Genomic DNA, 15329 nt, shown 5'->3' with positions numbered 1-15329 from the left:
TTTCTCTATTTTTAATATCTTTTCTTTGTAAATTCTTTTATAACTAATTTATTTTAATATATGTATAAACAATATATTTTATGTATAAAATATAATTTCAATGATTGTAAGCATTTACGAAATAACTATAATCGCATCCACGGAAAGAACGATCATACTGCGTAGTTTTGAATAGAGTGAGGATTAGATAGGGTGGACTTGATGGCGCTACTTTATGCTCTATACTTTATTATCGTTCTCTTAGATCCCGATATACAATCTACTTTCTATAAATGGAGTAAGTGAATTTATATAGACGAACTACCTTCGTTAACTGTCTGCTGCTATTTGATAATATGGAGGGGATAAAATGGGCTGTTTCGTCGAGCAAGATCTGAATCGAACGAAATGCCTAATCGTTCTTATCGTCAACGCGATATATTTATATAGAACTATAAAAGACAATATCTTTTACAGAAGTATCATAAAATAAGTAATGTATTAATACATTACTTAGAATTAAAAATTTTTAATTGTCTTTGCTACAGCTGTTATCCAAGTAGCAGCAGCATATGCTCCTGCATCTATCTGTTGCATATAATTTTCTTGCTTTATGTAAGTGGCCCGTCCTGCTCTGTATTAAGAAATATATGATACAAATAGTTATAATAACATAATATAATTTATTCATTAATCATTATGAAATTATGTCTCTTTACCTAGCTTTTATGCCTTTTGTTGCTTCACATCCTTGCCATGTTGCAGTAGTTACATTTTGAATGATATCTGTTAAAGGTGCTGTTACTAATTTTTTAAATGTCCTACATGCAGGATCTAATGCATCCAACTATATTATACAAGATATATAGAGGATATAAATAATATTATTTTAATTATTTCCTTATATATTATAAATTATTGATATTATATATTAATATAATATTAATTTCATTTTTAGTATATATAATAATTAATCAAACATTACTATACCATTGTTCTGTCACCAGGTTTTGCTTTTCCATATTTTATAATACAATCTAGTGCATTACAAAATGTACGAGACCATGCAGAGGTAATATCTTCATTTTCTTTAAGGGATGATAATTCTTTTGCTGCAGTTGTAAAAAATAAACAATATAATGCACCAGATGATCCTCCCATGCTTTCTTCTGCAATATCAGCTATTTGTGTTAATAATAAAGAAGGATAAGTAAAAGGCAGGTCATCCAAATGCTCTTGAATGCCTGGAATAAATGTATATTTTTTATAATTTATATATATTATAAAGTTCAGTATCTTATTTTTTTATACAAAAAATTATCATAGAAGATAAATTATAAACATACCCATGGCAAATCGTTTAAGTGTTGTCCCACAATCTCCATCCCCACAAGTACGGTCTAATTCATTAAGGTATGTTTCTTTCTCGATAATGCTTTTACATGCATTTTGTAAACATAATTTTATTAAATATCCACATTGACTATCTACCTGAATGCTAATTTTGTCTAATTTCTTTTCTTCTACTTCATTAAACGGTGATCGTGTCACAACTAAAGGAATACTATAAAAACAACCTGGCCATCCTGGAGCATTCGTCGCGTCATCGAGGCAACTTAGAAATATATTTTTGTGATATTCAGGAAGTTTTAATAATGTAATATGTATCCCAGCACTATTTAACGATGTTACTAAAATTCCGGAATAAACTCGAAGTGGTTGTATACCCTTATTATCTGTAATAATGTATTTTTATATACAATTTTTCATATGTATATAAATAATTTTCAAAGATTCTGTATAACTTACTAAGTTGTTTTATAGTTTCATGTGCGACAATGCCTTGTTCTAATTGACTTAATGCTCCAAAATTATTTACTATTACCGCAACATTATCGCCGCTAATCAATTTTAATTCTTCACAAATACGTTGCAGCATGAATGCAACAATTTCAGATGCATTTTTTATTTTTATTCGTTCGTAACCAGCTTCTCCGTGAATACCCATACCAGCTTCTATTTCATCTGGTGCTAGTTCAAACATATACCCTTGACCTATATTGTGAATTACATAAATAATTTTATTAAAGAAATATAGATATTTTTGTTATCTATTTATTGTAAATCTTATATTATTTTTAATATTAATATTAATATATATATATATATATATATATATATATATATTTATGTATACAATTAACACACCAGGTATAGAACATGCTGATAATCCAATTGCATAAGTAGCCATATTTTCTACAGTAAGCTCTGCATATTTTAATATTTCTGAAAGAGTTTCCCCTCTTTCAGCAAGTGCACCAGCAATTTTAATAGTCAATATCATCCCAGTTAAACCTCGTTTACCTATAGAACTCTGTTCTTTCTTAGGAATACTACAATCTTCGCCAACTATTATTTCTGCAATCTATCATATATGTGATATCAATTAGTAATGATTGCAAATATTCTTTTGCATTGATTTAATAATGATAATAAATAAAATTAATGTAGAATTTTATTTTCTATAAACATACATTAATACCCGCTTGTTTCGCTTTTTCAAGTGCTATTCCAAAGTTAAGACAATCTCCAGTATAATTTGGAACTATTACTAATATACCCGCTATAACAAATAAAAAAAGAAAATATGATAAACGGAAAGAAAATGAAAAAAATACTTTCTACGATTAAAAAAATAAATAAAAAAGTTTACTACCTGTATTATTTTGTGCGACACAATTAATGGCATGTGTAATATGTTTAGAAGGTGGTGATGCAAATATAGAACCAGCTATGGCAGCTGTCAGCATACCAGTACCAACAAAACCTATACAAATCAGTTCAAATAGTAATTAAATAACTCATTGTTTACAAAGCTATCTGAATATTTATAAATACCGGCAACAAACGGTTCATGACCACTACCACCTCCACATATTATAGCAACTTTATCCTTCTGATTTCTAATCTGAAATAATATAAAAGTAGATATAATATTGGAATATATTATTACAATAAAATATTATATTTTTAGAAGATATTAATCTGAATGTATCAGTATTATTATATATTACATACGTACATCAGGAGATAGAACAATTTTGTGAGCTAATAATAACTCTAATTGCGGATAAGTACAACATAATCCTGACAACGATTCTGCCACGGTATCGTCGATTTTATTTACTAAATGTTTTAAAGCAGCCATTGGAAATACTATCGTGTCTAGAGCCAGACGTGAATAACTGAGGGTCCAGACGTGAATAACAACGTGAAACTATAGTGTCCTTTCACAATGAACTTCGTTGATTAAGGTTCATTAGGTTATCGCGTTAGTCTTTTGATAGCATATACAGATTCAAACTATAGATAAAACGACTTACAATACTTGTTTGTCTCAATACTTCAATGACATAAATATGAATTTCAATACTAAAAATATTGTATATAAATGAATTTAAGAAATTCATTGTATATAAAATTAAAAAAATATGTGTATGATATATATACACATATTTATGTATACACACACACGCGCGCGCGCGCATTATATGTTCTGTATATATTATTAATATATGAAAAAAAGTAAGCTTGTTATTCATTTGCTTATGAAATTATATGAGCAAAAATCTTGTACTATAAAGAGAATCTATTTGTTGTATTTAATAATTAAATAGAAAAGGAAAATAGAGTGCGATATTACGTTTTCTTACGTTCGTTGATCGTATCGCATTATTATTTCCATACAATATAATGATATAACATATACTATAAATATGGTAAATATGATTTTATATTTTTCTTAAAAATTGCATTATTTTTCCTTTCTCAATAAGAACAACAAATGTTCCTCTGCAATTCAATTATTTCAATTCTTGCTGTGTATAAAATAAATAAACAGTTTTACTAATAGTTGGTCCAATTTGTCGTTTTTGTTGTCCATATTGTATATTTGCTATTAATGTTTCTCCATAATCAGATTTATGTAGAGCATTAATTAACATGAGTGGTGTAGGATAACATTCTACAACTGCTAATGCTTTGTCTACTGACATGCCTTTTAACTGTAATAATTGACGAACAAACATTTGACGTACATTAAAATTCTGTAAAAAAGAAGAATTAAATATATTTATATATTATCTTATATGTATAATAATTACATACATACTTTCAATTTAGATGCAGCTTTATTAAATTCTTCAAATTTCATAAGTAGAATCGAATCACTAGAAACATCTATTGGTAGAAGATTTTCTTTTTTACGTTCTATTAAATTTTTTTTCTGAAACATTAAATGTAAATAAGTAAATAAATATTTGTATATGTTACTGTAATCAATTGATTACTGCATAACATACATACAGCATAAATTTTACATAAAGTACTTGTTAAAGTTGTTAAATATGACATTGAATCTTGATGACTATCTGTATATTTGACAATAAAATTATCTTGTACCAATGAATTAATAGATGCTTGTAATAATGTTGAAAGTGGAATTCCAGTTCGTGTAATCTTATCGTGATCCTCTACTATATATAAAAGATTTTGTATTCCAGATTGTTTTAAACGAAACTATAACATTTTATTAAAAAAAATTTATGTCATAAAAAGAAAGAACAAACTGGTATTATACATTTATGTTAATAAATTAATTTGTACCTTTTGCTCATGAAATCGTCCATCTTTAATACTTGCACTTAAATCATCTAATCGTTTCCTTTCTACTATATATGGTAAAATTAATTCTTTTTTAGTATATTTACATTTAGCAATCCAGGTAAAGTCACCAATTTTTAAATGACGTACTTCAAATAATACTCCTAATTGTTTTAATTCCATCAACGTTGCATCATGTTGAGGTTTTGTTTTTCCACTATTTTAATAATGTATAAATATTATATATATATATATATATATATATATTTAATGGTAACTATAATATTTAGCTATAAAATTTAGATTATTATTTACACTTACTTACCCACAAGTCTCTTTAGTATCTACTAATAAAACTATGTCAAAAGAATATGATTTTAATTGTAATTCATCTTGAGTTCCATTTAACATAATATCTACTACATTTGATGATAGTTTTATTGTATTTTGTTGTATTTGATCAGATGTTTTTAAGCAATTAAATAAAGGAGATTTTTGTTTATTTTCCTCATTTTCAATATTTTTTTCATTACTAGATTTAGGGATACTTTCTGCTTTAATATCGGTCTCATCCATAACACAATCATAATTTTGTGTTGGTAAAGAATTTTGCAGTTTTTTTAAATAAATTTGGAGTAAATGTTTATCATAGTTTCTCAAATTAAAAATTTGTTTTATTTTTATAGCTAAACATACCCCTTGTTCGGTTAAATAGTACCTTTACAAATAAAATATATATTATTTCTTAAAATTAACCACACTATATTTTATTAATATAAATATGTTTTTACATAAAGTTTTATTAAACATACCTAAGAGGAAATTGCTTTAAATATATTAATTTGTTAGCAATTAATATAGAAATTGATGATTTTCCATCACATATATCTGGATCCAATGATTTTAGTGATGTGTTGTATAATTGTTTAGATTCATACAATAATTCTAATTTAGAAATGCATCCTCATAAATAAATAAATAACTTAATACTATTTAATACCACATAGATATTATATAGATAAAGACTTACCAGAATAACTTAAGTTTTCTTCTTTATTGTATAATGTTAACAATATAGCATAACAAGCAAAATTCCATGACGACAAAGAAAAAGACTTTTTGGATGCTGCTATCTTCAATTACAAATAAATTTTTGTAAATTACAATAAATCTTTGTAAATAAGTCTATAAAAATATAATGACTTACTTGCCTCGTTCTATATTTTCTAATTTCTTCTTTATAAATTTTCATACGTTTTTCTCTCGACGAAAGAATGAATTCACTACGACAACAACTATCACATTTGCAAACATTATTTGTACGCTCCATTTCTTTTTGATGCACTTTATGTTCTTTGAGTCTTCTGTCTAACATTGTACATAATTTTAAGCCAAAATGTTTTAAAATTATACAATCTTTTCCAGAATCTAATGGTAATGGATATTTTCTTAAAGTATTCAAAGCTTTTGTAAAATGATGTTGCAGATCAGATCCTTGAAATATTGCTTTTTTTTTCCATTCTTCCAGCCAGAGCTCAAACAATGGATTAGGCTTATTTAATGTAACCTTAATGCTCTTCATATTTAATAATTATTCTATATTATGTATATTACACTGTAATATGTATACATAGAATTATCTATGAAATTGATATTAAAGTTATTAATTTATTTATTCATTTTATAAACTGAATCTTTTTATTGTTAAATGTGCCTTAAACGCGCCAATTGGCATTCGATTGAGTTTAAATAAGAAAATCAGGATTACCAATCGTTTAATATAAAATTGTAATCAATAACTTTGGAAATTGCCCAAATATACTATTTCCAAATAATATTAATGTTAACTATATTATATGTATCATAAATATTATTAAAATCTCTAATATATCTAATAATTGTAAATTATATTGTGCTTGTAATAATAAGATCATAATAATTAAAATATAATTATACATGTAAACTTCACGCACAATAAAAAAGTTATCTGATTGGTCAATACTTGAGATTCTGTGTTGCATTTAGATTGCTTTTATATTGGTTGATATGATTATGTGTATTGTATGTTAAAGCTGGTAGAAGCTATAGAAGCTGATAAAAGCGTAAAAGAGCATTGAATTAAAAGTGCCGCGTAAGTGGCTTAGAGTATAAGTATTTGATAAATGATAATAAATTAAATACAATTTATGTATCTACAGTGTTTAATACACACTTGTTTAAACAATTTTTGATATGGAAAATATACCGGGAAATGAGGTTAGTATCAGTATTTTATTGTGTTCATATGTATTTTTAACATTCAAAACAATAAACTTCCAATTTTTTTCTGTTTAACTACTGAACTACTGAAAAAAATAAATGAGATTATTAGAGGATAAGGATTGCTTTATATTATAATACATATCTTACAAATATAAATTGAAATATTAAGGCAATATTGTTTGCAACTATAATTACTCGTTTATAAATCAGTTGATGGCAATTTAATTTCGATATAATAAAGATTAGTAAAATATGTTTTTGAAAATAGAATCAAGCTACACAACATAGAATGGAGATTCAGCAGATGTCCCATCCAATGCCACCTATGATGAGTATGACTTCTAATCATCATTCTTCAAATATGATGGAACCACCAAAAACGCTACCTAGTTTATTAAGCTTAAAAGTAACACCACCAACAGAATTACATCAAAATACTGTAGAGGATATAGTACGAGAAGGAGACAATGACACAGTTAAACTTCCAGCTGCTTTAGAACAAGCTTTAGCTTTTAAAACAGAAAGAGCTAAGGAAGTAGGTGGTGATCCAAATGATATGGTCTCTTTAGGAAAGTCTACTAATGACGAATCTACAGGGGAAGATGTTCCTCAATTGGAAGATATATTGGAACCAGAAACAACGATTGAAAAAGTTGATTCAAAGACAACTAAAAGTAAAAAGAAAAAAAAGAAGAAGAGGAAGAAGAATACAAATGAGAAGAAAGAACTAGAGAAAAAGCAAGACCAAATAGAAGATAATAAATCGAAAGAAGATCTACCAGAGATAGAATATATTCAAGAAATTCCTAGTATAAATGATTTGGAACCAATGTATCGTCAATTTGCCAGAGTATTTGAAGCATTTAAATTAACTGAACCAGAACCTCGTTCTAATGATGCAGGAGATAAGGGTGAACCAATTGGTCAGTACCCTCCTGTTACCAATATGCAAACTACAGGTAATGTACCCAGTAAAATACCACCTCTAGATGACTTTGATGACGATGTAGGCCAGCAACAGCAACAACAAGGTACCGGAGAAAATGGTGCTCCGCGATTATCTAAACGAAAACTCAAGAGATTAACGCGACTAAGTGTTGCTGAATTAAAACAGCTTGTAGGTAGGCCTGATGTTGTAGAAATGCATGATGTTACTGCCAGAGATCCCAAGCTTCTTGTACAACTTAAGGCACATCGTAATACTGTACCTGTACCAAGACATTGGTGTTTTAAAAGAAAATACCTGCAAGGAAAACGAGGTATTGAAAAACCTCCTTTCGATTTACCTGATTTTATAAAACGTACTGGAATCACAGAAATGAGAGCAAGTTTGCAAGAACGTGATGACACTCGTACTTTAAAAGCGAAAATGCGTGAGAGAGCAAGACCTAAATTAGGTAAAATTGATATTGATTATCAAAAACTTCATGACGCATTTTTTAAGTGGCAAACCAAACCACGGATGACAATTCATGGTGATCTTTACTATGAAGGTAAAGAATTTGAAACTAGACTTAAAGAAAAAAAGCCTGGTGAATTATCTGATGAATTACGTACAGCATTGGGAATGCCTGTAGGACCGAATTGTCATAAAGTACCACCACCATGGTTAATTGCTATGCAACGTTACGGTCCACCACCGAGTTATCCTAATCTTAAGATACCAGGCTTAAATGCTCCAATCCCAGAAGGGTGTGCCTTTGGATATCATGCTGGCGGTTGGGGAAAACCACCTGTTGATGAGACAGGCAGACCCTTATATGGAGACGTTTTTGGTGTATCTCGTACACCAGGTGGTGATGCTCTAGATGAAGAAGTAGATAGAGGCATGTGGGGTGAGCCTGAATCTGAATCATCTGGAGATGAAGAAGAAGATGAAGATGCAGAGGAAGGTGGAGATGGTGAAGCAGATGGAAAAGATGGAGATGGGGATGCAAGTGGATTGGTTACACCTGGTGCAGAAGGACTGATAACACCAAGTGGTATTACATCTATTCCAGCTGGATTAGAGACACCAGAAACAATAGAATTGAGAAAGAAAAAAATAGAGAGTGAAATGGAAGGTGGAGATACTCCTGCATTGTATACAGTTTTACAGGAACGTAGAACAGAAGGTCTAGGTGCAAGTATGATGGGAAGTACGCATGTGTATGATATGACAGGTGCAGCAGGAGGTCAAGCACCGCCCTCTGTTATTGCTGCACGACGTGGTATAAGTGGGACAACATCTGATGCAAGAACAGAAAAGGATGGTGCCGTTGAATTGGCATTAGATCCTAGTGAATTAGATCTTGATTCTGAAGCAATGGCATCAAGATATGAGGAAACCATGAGATCGCGACAAGCTCACCTTAGGAGGGAAGATTTATCTGATATGCTTCAAGATCATGTACAAAGACAGAAGGTTTGTATTTGTTACGTTACTGTGTTTTTTTAGAAATGATAATCTATAATATTATATGCATTTGATTGTTAATCTATTATTTTGTTCACAGAGTAAACGTAAACGACAGCAAACACAAGATACAAAAGCTTCTAAGAAATATAAAGAATTCAAATTTTAAACATTTTATTAGATTTCAGAATAAGTGTTGTACTAAAGAATTAACAAATATTATTTAAGTAAAGAAACTTTAGATTTTAAATAAAATATTACTATATCAAAAGACAGACTTGAATTTATAAATGTTTAACAATTTTATTCCATCATCTATAAATTAATAAATTAAAATTTATGTTTTAATTATGATAAAACACACTATAATTCTTTATATAAACTATATTGACATTTAATACAGACTTAACTTTTAATAAAAAGTGTGAATATATTCATTAAAAACATTACATATTGAGCACTGTATGAAATATATCATAAATTAGTAAACAACTATAAAACATGTTTGTACTTATTTAACTAAATTACATTGGAGGATATTTTAATTATTAATACTTCATAATTAGAACTCAATTATATAACAGAGTTTCTAATATCAACATTATAGTTAAATTAAATTACATGAAATACTCTTTTCTAAAATATTTTATACATTTATACAATATGTTTCTTTTCTGACAATAGATGTTCAAATTGATTTAAATTGAATTTCATTAAAGGATAAGAAAAATAATGAAGAATTAATAAAATACATGGTAAAGTTATTGCTATAGTAAATCTACTAATAGCACTACCAATCTCTAACCAACTACCATATGGATTAACATAATACATAAGAGGTAAAGCCAAACAATCTCCTAGAAAAAGAACTGCTAAAAAAGCTGTTCTTGATCCAAGAATATGACTTGCACACCCTATCAATATTAAAGGAATACTTAGCTTAAAAAGTATCAGTGAACTCATAACAAATGGAGAAAAAACAGTAATAAAATGTTGAGTCCAAACAGGATCAAATGAGCTTATGCTTGCCATGTTTCCTGTTCCGAAAAAACATAATAACGTATATAACATCTAAATTGTAAAATTAAGGAATATAATAGAAAACTTATTAACTTAATTATATTAAAATATTTTATGTATTATAAAATATATCTGAAAGTCTTTAAACAATTAAAGAAAAGGATACAAAAAATGATGCTTTAGTGAAATCTGTGATACTTAAAATATTATCAGTAGTTTTATTACGGTCTTTGATAGATAAAGGCCAATAAAGTAAATGCATTGCAAGTGTTAAAAAAAAGAAAGGTTCATAAGATGCAGATAATAATGAGAGAGGACAGAAAAGACCAATTGTGATCCCTTCTATTCTATCTTTTGGATTTACAGTGTAAGTCCAAATAAATAATGGTGCACTTGCTAAAATTATCCAAGATATCCAATATCGGCCATCTATTAATTTCAAATATACCAGTCCTGTTATTATTAATCTTACTATCTCAATTATCTTTTTATATTTTAGTTGATGCCTTAAAGCAATCTTGCATATCATAATACATATACTAATTGAACTAAAATGGAAAAAATAGCAATCAATAACAATTTATAAATATAGAAATGTCAAAATATTTACAATCTATAACTCACACTATATAAATTCGAGGATAAGGTTCTACTATTGGCAATAAAGGATACATAGCCAAAGCCAACCCTGACCATAACAACATATTATGTGTTTTGTTGAATATTACTTTTTGCATTACAACAATAAACAACATTCCTGCGCTGAGAGCAGCTCTATATGTTAATCCCATGAACATTATAAATAACAAAAAAATAGTTCCTCCTATTTCTATTAGGAATGTTTTAATATTTTGTTTCTTTAATTTAGGAACAAATTTAATCAAATTTATACCTGCTAACCAGAGAGAAATGACAGTAAATAATCCATATGATAACTGTCTCAAGTTATAGCCACTATTTCCTGAAAAATAACAGAAATTAAGAAAAACATTTCTATCTTATATTTATGTTATTATTATTGAAAATATATTTTAAATAATTCAGATAGTATATAATATATGTACCTGTATATCTGATAATCAATACAATTAATGAGCTTAAAAATATTATATCGACTAATGGTAATAATGAAGGTTTAATTTTTTTGCGTGGTATTCCAACTATTTTAAGGAATAAAAATATTATCCAACCACTCCACATAAATGTCATATACATCAAAAAATAGTTTCTTTGATATTGTTTGAAATAATATAGATATTCTTTAGCTAATTTTATTGCTTCTTCTGCTTCTGTAATTCCTTCTATCATCTTTCCATTTTTGATATATTCATTAATTTCCCAAATATGTTTATTAAGTGTAAGTTCTCGCCAATCTATAAAATCATCACTAATTCCACAACTAAGTATACGATTCTCTGTTACTTGATATGATAATTGTTTTAAATTATTAAGTAAAGCTTGTGCATTATATGTATCATTATTTTCCAAGTAGTGTTTTCGTAATACACCCTAATAATAATATATAGTTCTATATAAAAATTTGCAAAGAACATGCATATTTTAAGTGATTTAATAAGTAATATTTCCAAGAATAGCTCAAAAATAAAGATTTAATATAGAATAACTGTAATACTTACTTCATTGTTAGTTGGAATAGGTCTGCCTATAAGAGTTGATATTAAAGGAGTTATATCAGCCTGATCCACATCATAACGTATTCCAGTGGAACTTACACCTGCACCCCAAGCAATCAGTGGTGTCTCTGTTTCATCAGTAGATCCACTTCCATGTGAACCCCAATCGGTCATTCCATGATCAGCTGTGAAAATGTATGCTGTACTTCTATCATCAAAAAATTGTTCTGTTTTTTGTACAATTTCTTCTATTCTCTGATCAATATAGTTCATATTTTCAATATATTTTCTGAATTAAAATATATCAGTTAATTATACTATATTTATGTTATTTAAACCTTTTAATTACATTTTATTTGTAATATACCTTGATTGAGGTTTATGCGAATGACCTATAGTATCACAACCAAGAAGATGAAGAAAAAAAATAATACCGTCCATGTGTTTCATTGTATATGATTTTTTTTCAAGCCATTTTAAATATTTATCAAATACCCATGAATCTAAACGTAATATATCATTTTGTAATCTATCAAAATCTTGCCACTCTGAAGGATAACTTTCACCATATACGTTTCCTTTATTAGCTGATTATGAATAATATTATATAATTATTAAACATTAATTATAATTATTAAACAAGAATATATTAGGTAATTAGATCACTTAAATTTAGATTACATTTTGTAAATAAAGGTATAATGTCAGGACTACCCCATGCCCATGTTGATCGACTTTGATTGAAGACAGAATCAAAATCTATAGGATTTTCTTTCCATCCTTTGAAAATTGCACTTGGATCTTCATAAAGTCCTGCAGCAATTGCAACATTACCTGGCCTTGATTCTGTAGGAACACGAGTATGTGAAATACCCCAAACACCTTTATACTGGGTAATATTCCTAATTTATAATAATATATATGATTATTATATATAGATGATTCCATAATCATAAAACTGATTTATATAAACTTGTTTTATATATTTTATATATTATTAAACTATATTAAATTTATAAAAATATTTATTAACGTGTATATATATATATATATATATATATATATATATATATTTATTAAAATATTTACTTTAGATATGGAGGAATATTCTCTCTGAATGTACGATATCTTAAGCCATCAGCTACAAGTAGAATTAATCTTTTTGCAGGTGCATTTTTTAAACCTGGTACAACTGGTAATCCTTGTATAATCGGTGAATGAAAATTTATATCCAAAACACCCCATAAGAATACAAAATGTATTATCAATGTCCACAGAACAAATAGATATGTGCTATTTTTATTATAAGCATATGGATAGCCACTTTTATTTTGATGTATATATTTAAAAATATTAAATAAACGGAATTTTAACATATTTAATTATTTATTAAATATACAACTGGTTCAGGATATCTATATATATATATATTATTTATCAAAATTTCATCACTGTTTCATATAATTAAATACTTTATTATCCTACTTTCTCCCATTTTAATATTTAGATAATAGAAGATAATAAAGATATTAGATAATACAGAATATAATCTAATACGATTTTTATAGTAATTGTAATTTTAAGGTTAAAACAGACATTTGAGCGATGAAACCATTTATTTTGATGCTCACGTGGTAAGAAGACTTGCGCTTAAAGTACTATTTTCATTGATTTGTTTGATTTTAGGGCGATACACAAATTATAACGTGTCATGGGAAACGTATGTCATATATATGTATATATATATATATATATATATATATATATATATATATATTTGAATATATATTTGAATAAATATCAATAATATTGTTTACATCATTATATTTATATTAATTTATTTATAGAAAAAAGATAAGATTCATGAATTAAATACAGCAGTCGTATTTCAAAATTATTTTTACTTATTCATAATTTCATAAACAAGCAGCCATTAATCCTGCAACATTTTCAAAATCAATTTTTTCAGTAATGTTCTTTGTTTTTATATTTTCATCTTGATTAGCAATAAAAATAATTGATTTGCTTTCATCTTTCCAACCATACTTTTTTACCCAATGTTTTAATGTGGTATCTATAACAAAAAATATATTTATTGTTAACTGACATTAATAATTCATTATATATATTTATTGTGTTTACATTTATTTTAATTAATATTTTGCTATATAATATTGGTATTAGGGTAAAAATGCAAAATATAAAATATCGAATTTAAATAAAATACAATTATCACACTAATATTTAAAAATTTTTATATATAAATATTATTAGTAAAATATAATAAATTTTATTAGTAAAATTTCAATAAAATTATTAAATCAAATGAAACTAACCATCTACTCCACCTAGCAGTTGAACAAGAAGTCCTTTATCTATCGTCTGAAAAGTTATTCCTACGACATGGCAAACAAACTTTCTTATAGAATCTTGGAATCCAACAATTCTATCACATAAATCTGACATTAACAAAACTTGATCCCAAACTTGTTCAAAATCACATTGTTCCAATATATCTCCTAAATACATGATTTGATTAATCGGTTTTTCCTGCATCTGGAAGAAAAATTGATATATTGACTTAATAAAATCAACTTGATAAAATATTATTATAATCTGTTAAATATTAAAAACTAACAATTGATTCGTTCAGAAGACATTTACATAATACAAAATCAGTGTGTGGAAGATTAGTTAATGCTTTAAGTAATATTTGGCAGGTTATATCCATATTAAAACGATGTGGATTCAATTGATATAATTTCAAAACAGCCAAATTAGCTTCCAAATCATAAACATTTTCTCTTGATTGAATTTCAACGTACTTCTCTAAAGTTGTCAGATTATCTGGATTATATCTAAATAAAAATAAATTGTTTAATATTATTTTGAGTCTCACATAAATATAATTACAAACAGATGCATCGATTACAAAGAAATATATAATTTTTAACAATTATTTCTACCTTTCAATGCCTTTAAGCATCCCAGCTACTGTTTGTCTCATTGCTTCAGCCATTTTTAGTAAATATTTTTAAAGTAAATTTTTAAGCATACAATAAACACACGTTTACCACGTTTCCTGCTAATTGGATTCAGTTCAACTTAGCGATTTTATTAAATTGCGAATTATCTTAGTTACTACAAGTATGCTAAGGTAACCTTACATTTATTATTGCTGTCCGCTTGAATCGCTAACTACAGGCATAATTATCAACTAATTTGATATATCGAATAGCGTTCTATCGATACATGTGTGTAGTTTCCTATTTCTGTTTGATCGTGATAATAAAATAATTAAAAAAGTTAATTTTTTTTTATACAAATTATATCGATCATATGATAATAAAAATTCTAAAAAACAATCAATGTAATAG

At 27.1% G+C, this 15329-nt stretch overlaps 5 protein-coding genes across 7 annotated transcripts; 1 reads left to right on the top strand and 4 right to left on the bottom strand.

Annotated features, from left to right (window-relative positions):
- Positions 1 to 202: 202 nt before the first annotated feature.
- LOC127069804 (triokinase/FMN cyclase-like) lies at positions 203 to 3554 on the bottom strand. Its single transcript, XM_051007286.1, has 10 exons — positions 3062 to 3554; positions 2878 to 2947; positions 2696 to 2806; positions 2514 to 2602; positions 2188 to 2404; positions 1789 to 2034; positions 1326 to 1715; positions 970 to 1223; positions 699 to 826; positions 203 to 613 (listed from the first exon to the last, which is right to left on the bottom strand). Exons 1-10 carry the CDS (start codon positions 3185 to 3187, stop codon positions 499 to 501), a joined length of 1746 nt encoding a protein of 581 aa, XP_050863243.1. The 5' UTR covers positions 3188 to 3554; the 3' UTR covers positions 203 to 498.
- Positions 3555 to 3693: 139 nt separating this feature from the next.
- Positions 3694 to 6391, bottom strand: LOC127069803 (crossover junction endonuclease MUS81). 2 transcript variants are annotated; one of them, XM_051007284.1, is made up of 8 exons: positions 5849 to 6391; positions 5672 to 5774; positions 5454 to 5586; positions 4967 to 5359; positions 4645 to 4858; positions 4345 to 4557; positions 4151 to 4264; positions 3694 to 4085 (listed from the first exon to the last, which is right to left on the bottom strand). In XM_051007284.1, exons 1-8 carry the CDS (start codon positions 6221 to 6223, stop codon positions 3843 to 3845), a joined length of 1788 nt encoding a protein of 595 aa, XP_050863241.1. In that variant the 5' UTR covers positions 6224 to 6391; the 3' UTR covers positions 3694 to 3842. The 2 variants fall into 2 exon arrangements, with proteins under 2 accessions (XP_050863241.1, XP_050863242.1); XM_051007285.1 differs by lacking the exon at positions 3694 to 4085 and having other exon boundaries at positions 4341 to 4557.
- Positions 6392 to 6698: 307 nt separating this feature from the next.
- LOC127069780 (splicing factor 3B subunit 2) lies at positions 6699 to 9581 on the top strand. Its single transcript, XM_051007246.1, has 3 exons — positions 6699 to 6897; positions 7172 to 9307; positions 9399 to 9581. Exons 1-3 carry the CDS (start codon positions 6874 to 6876, stop codon positions 9465 to 9467), a joined length of 2229 nt encoding a protein of 742 aa, XP_050863203.1. The 5' UTR covers positions 6699 to 6873; the 3' UTR covers positions 9468 to 9581.
- A 139-nt stretch (positions 9582 to 9720) lies between these two features.
- LOC127069779 (GPI ethanolamine phosphate transferase 1-like) lies at positions 9721 to 13658 on the bottom strand. 2 transcript variants are annotated; one of them, XM_051007245.1, is made up of 9 exons: positions 13042 to 13658; positions 12634 to 12854; positions 12320 to 12539; positions 11956 to 12241; positions 11383 to 11827; positions 11211 to 11279; positions 10943 to 11147; positions 10485 to 10866; positions 9721 to 10369 (listed from the first exon to the last, which is right to left on the bottom strand). In XM_051007245.1, exons 1-9 carry the CDS (start codon positions 13326 to 13328, stop codon positions 9953 to 9955), a joined length of 2532 nt encoding a protein of 843 aa, XP_050863202.1. In that variant the 5' UTR covers positions 13329 to 13658; the 3' UTR covers positions 9721 to 9952. The 2 variants fall into 2 exon arrangements, with proteins under 2 accessions (XP_050863202.1, XP_050863201.1); XM_051007244.1 differs by having other exon boundaries at positions 9722 to 10369; positions 10943 to 11279.
- Positions 13659 to 13773: 115 nt separating this feature from the next.
- On the bottom strand, positions 13774 to 15165 carry LOC127069782 (eukaryotic translation initiation factor 3 subunit K). Its single transcript, XM_051007252.1, has 4 exons — positions 14919 to 15165; positions 14591 to 14810; positions 14289 to 14508; positions 13774 to 14026 (listed from the first exon to the last, which is right to left on the bottom strand). The coding sequence occupies exons 1-4, from the start codon at positions 14969 to 14971 to the stop codon at positions 13869 to 13871; spliced, it is 651 nt and encodes a 216-aa protein (XP_050863209.1). The 5' UTR covers positions 14972 to 15165; the 3' UTR covers positions 13774 to 13868.
- Between the last annotated feature and the right edge of the window lie 164 nt (positions 15166 to 15329).

The sequence above is a fragment of the Vespula vulgaris genome, chromosome 16 (assembly GCF_905475345.1).
Source record: "Vespula vulgaris chromosome 16, iyVesVulg1.1, whole genome shotgun sequence".
In the NCBI taxonomy this organism is placed as follows: domain Eukaryota; kingdom Metazoa; phylum Arthropoda; class Insecta; order Hymenoptera; family Vespidae; genus Vespula; species Vespula vulgaris.
This window is presented reverse-complemented; position numbering and strand designations above follow the sequence as displayed.

Coding starts and splice junctions, on each gene's coding strand:
- LOC127069804 (XM_051007286.1), bottom strand. CDS start 3,187: ATGGCTGCTTTAAAACATTTAGTAAATAAAATCGACGATACCGTGGCA. Junction 2,405..2,513: donor CGAAACAAGCGGGTATTAAT/GTATGTTTATAG, acceptor CATATATGATAG/ATTGCAGAAATAATAGTTGG. Junction 614..698: donor ACAAAAGGCATAAAAGCTAG/GTAAAGAGACAT, acceptor TTCTTAATACAG/AGCAGGACGGGCCACTTACA.
- LOC127069803 (XM_051007284.1), bottom strand. CDS start 6,223: ATGAAGAGCATTAAGGTTACATTAAATAAGCCTAATCCATTGTTTGAG. Junction 5,587..5,671: donor AGAAAACTTAAGTTATTCTG/GTAAGTCTTTAT, acceptor TTTCTAAATTAG/AATTATTGTATGAATCTAAA. Junction 4,086..4,150: donor AAGCTGCATCTAAATTGAAA/GTATGTATGTAA, acceptor TCTTTTTTACAG/AATTTTAATGTACGTCAAAT.
- LOC127069780 (XM_051007246.1), top strand. CDS start 6,874: ATGGAAAATATACCGGGAAATGAG. Junction 6,898..7,171: donor AAAATATACCGGGAAATGAG/GTTAGTATCAGT, acceptor TTTTGAAAATAG/AATCAAGCTACACAACATAG. Junction 9,308..9,398: donor ATCATGTACAAAGACAGAAG/GTTTGTATTTGT, acceptor TTTTGTTCACAG/AGTAAACGTAAACGACAGCA.
- LOC127069779 (XM_051007244.1), bottom strand. CDS start 13,328: ATGTTAAAATTCCGTTTATTTAATATTTTTAAATATATACATCAAAAT. Junction 12,540..12,633: donor TATACCTTTATTTACAAAAT/GTAATCTAAATT, acceptor ATTCATAATCAG/CTAATAAAGGAAACGTATAT. Junction 11,280..11,382: donor ATTGATTATCAGATATACAG/GTACATATATTA, acceptor GTTATTTTTCAG/GAAATAGTGGCTATAACTTG.
- LOC127069782 (XM_051007252.1), bottom strand. CDS start 14,971: ATGGCTGAAGCAATGAGACAAACAGTAGCTGGGATGCTTAAAGGCATT. Junction 14,509..14,590: donor GTCTTCTGAACGAATCAATT/GTTAGTTTTTAA, acceptor TTTTTCTTCCAG/ATGCAGGAAAAACCGATTAA. Junction 14,027..14,288: donor ACTGCTAGGTGGAGTAGATG/GTTAGTTTCATT, acceptor TTTTTGTTATAG/ATACCACATTAAAACATTGG.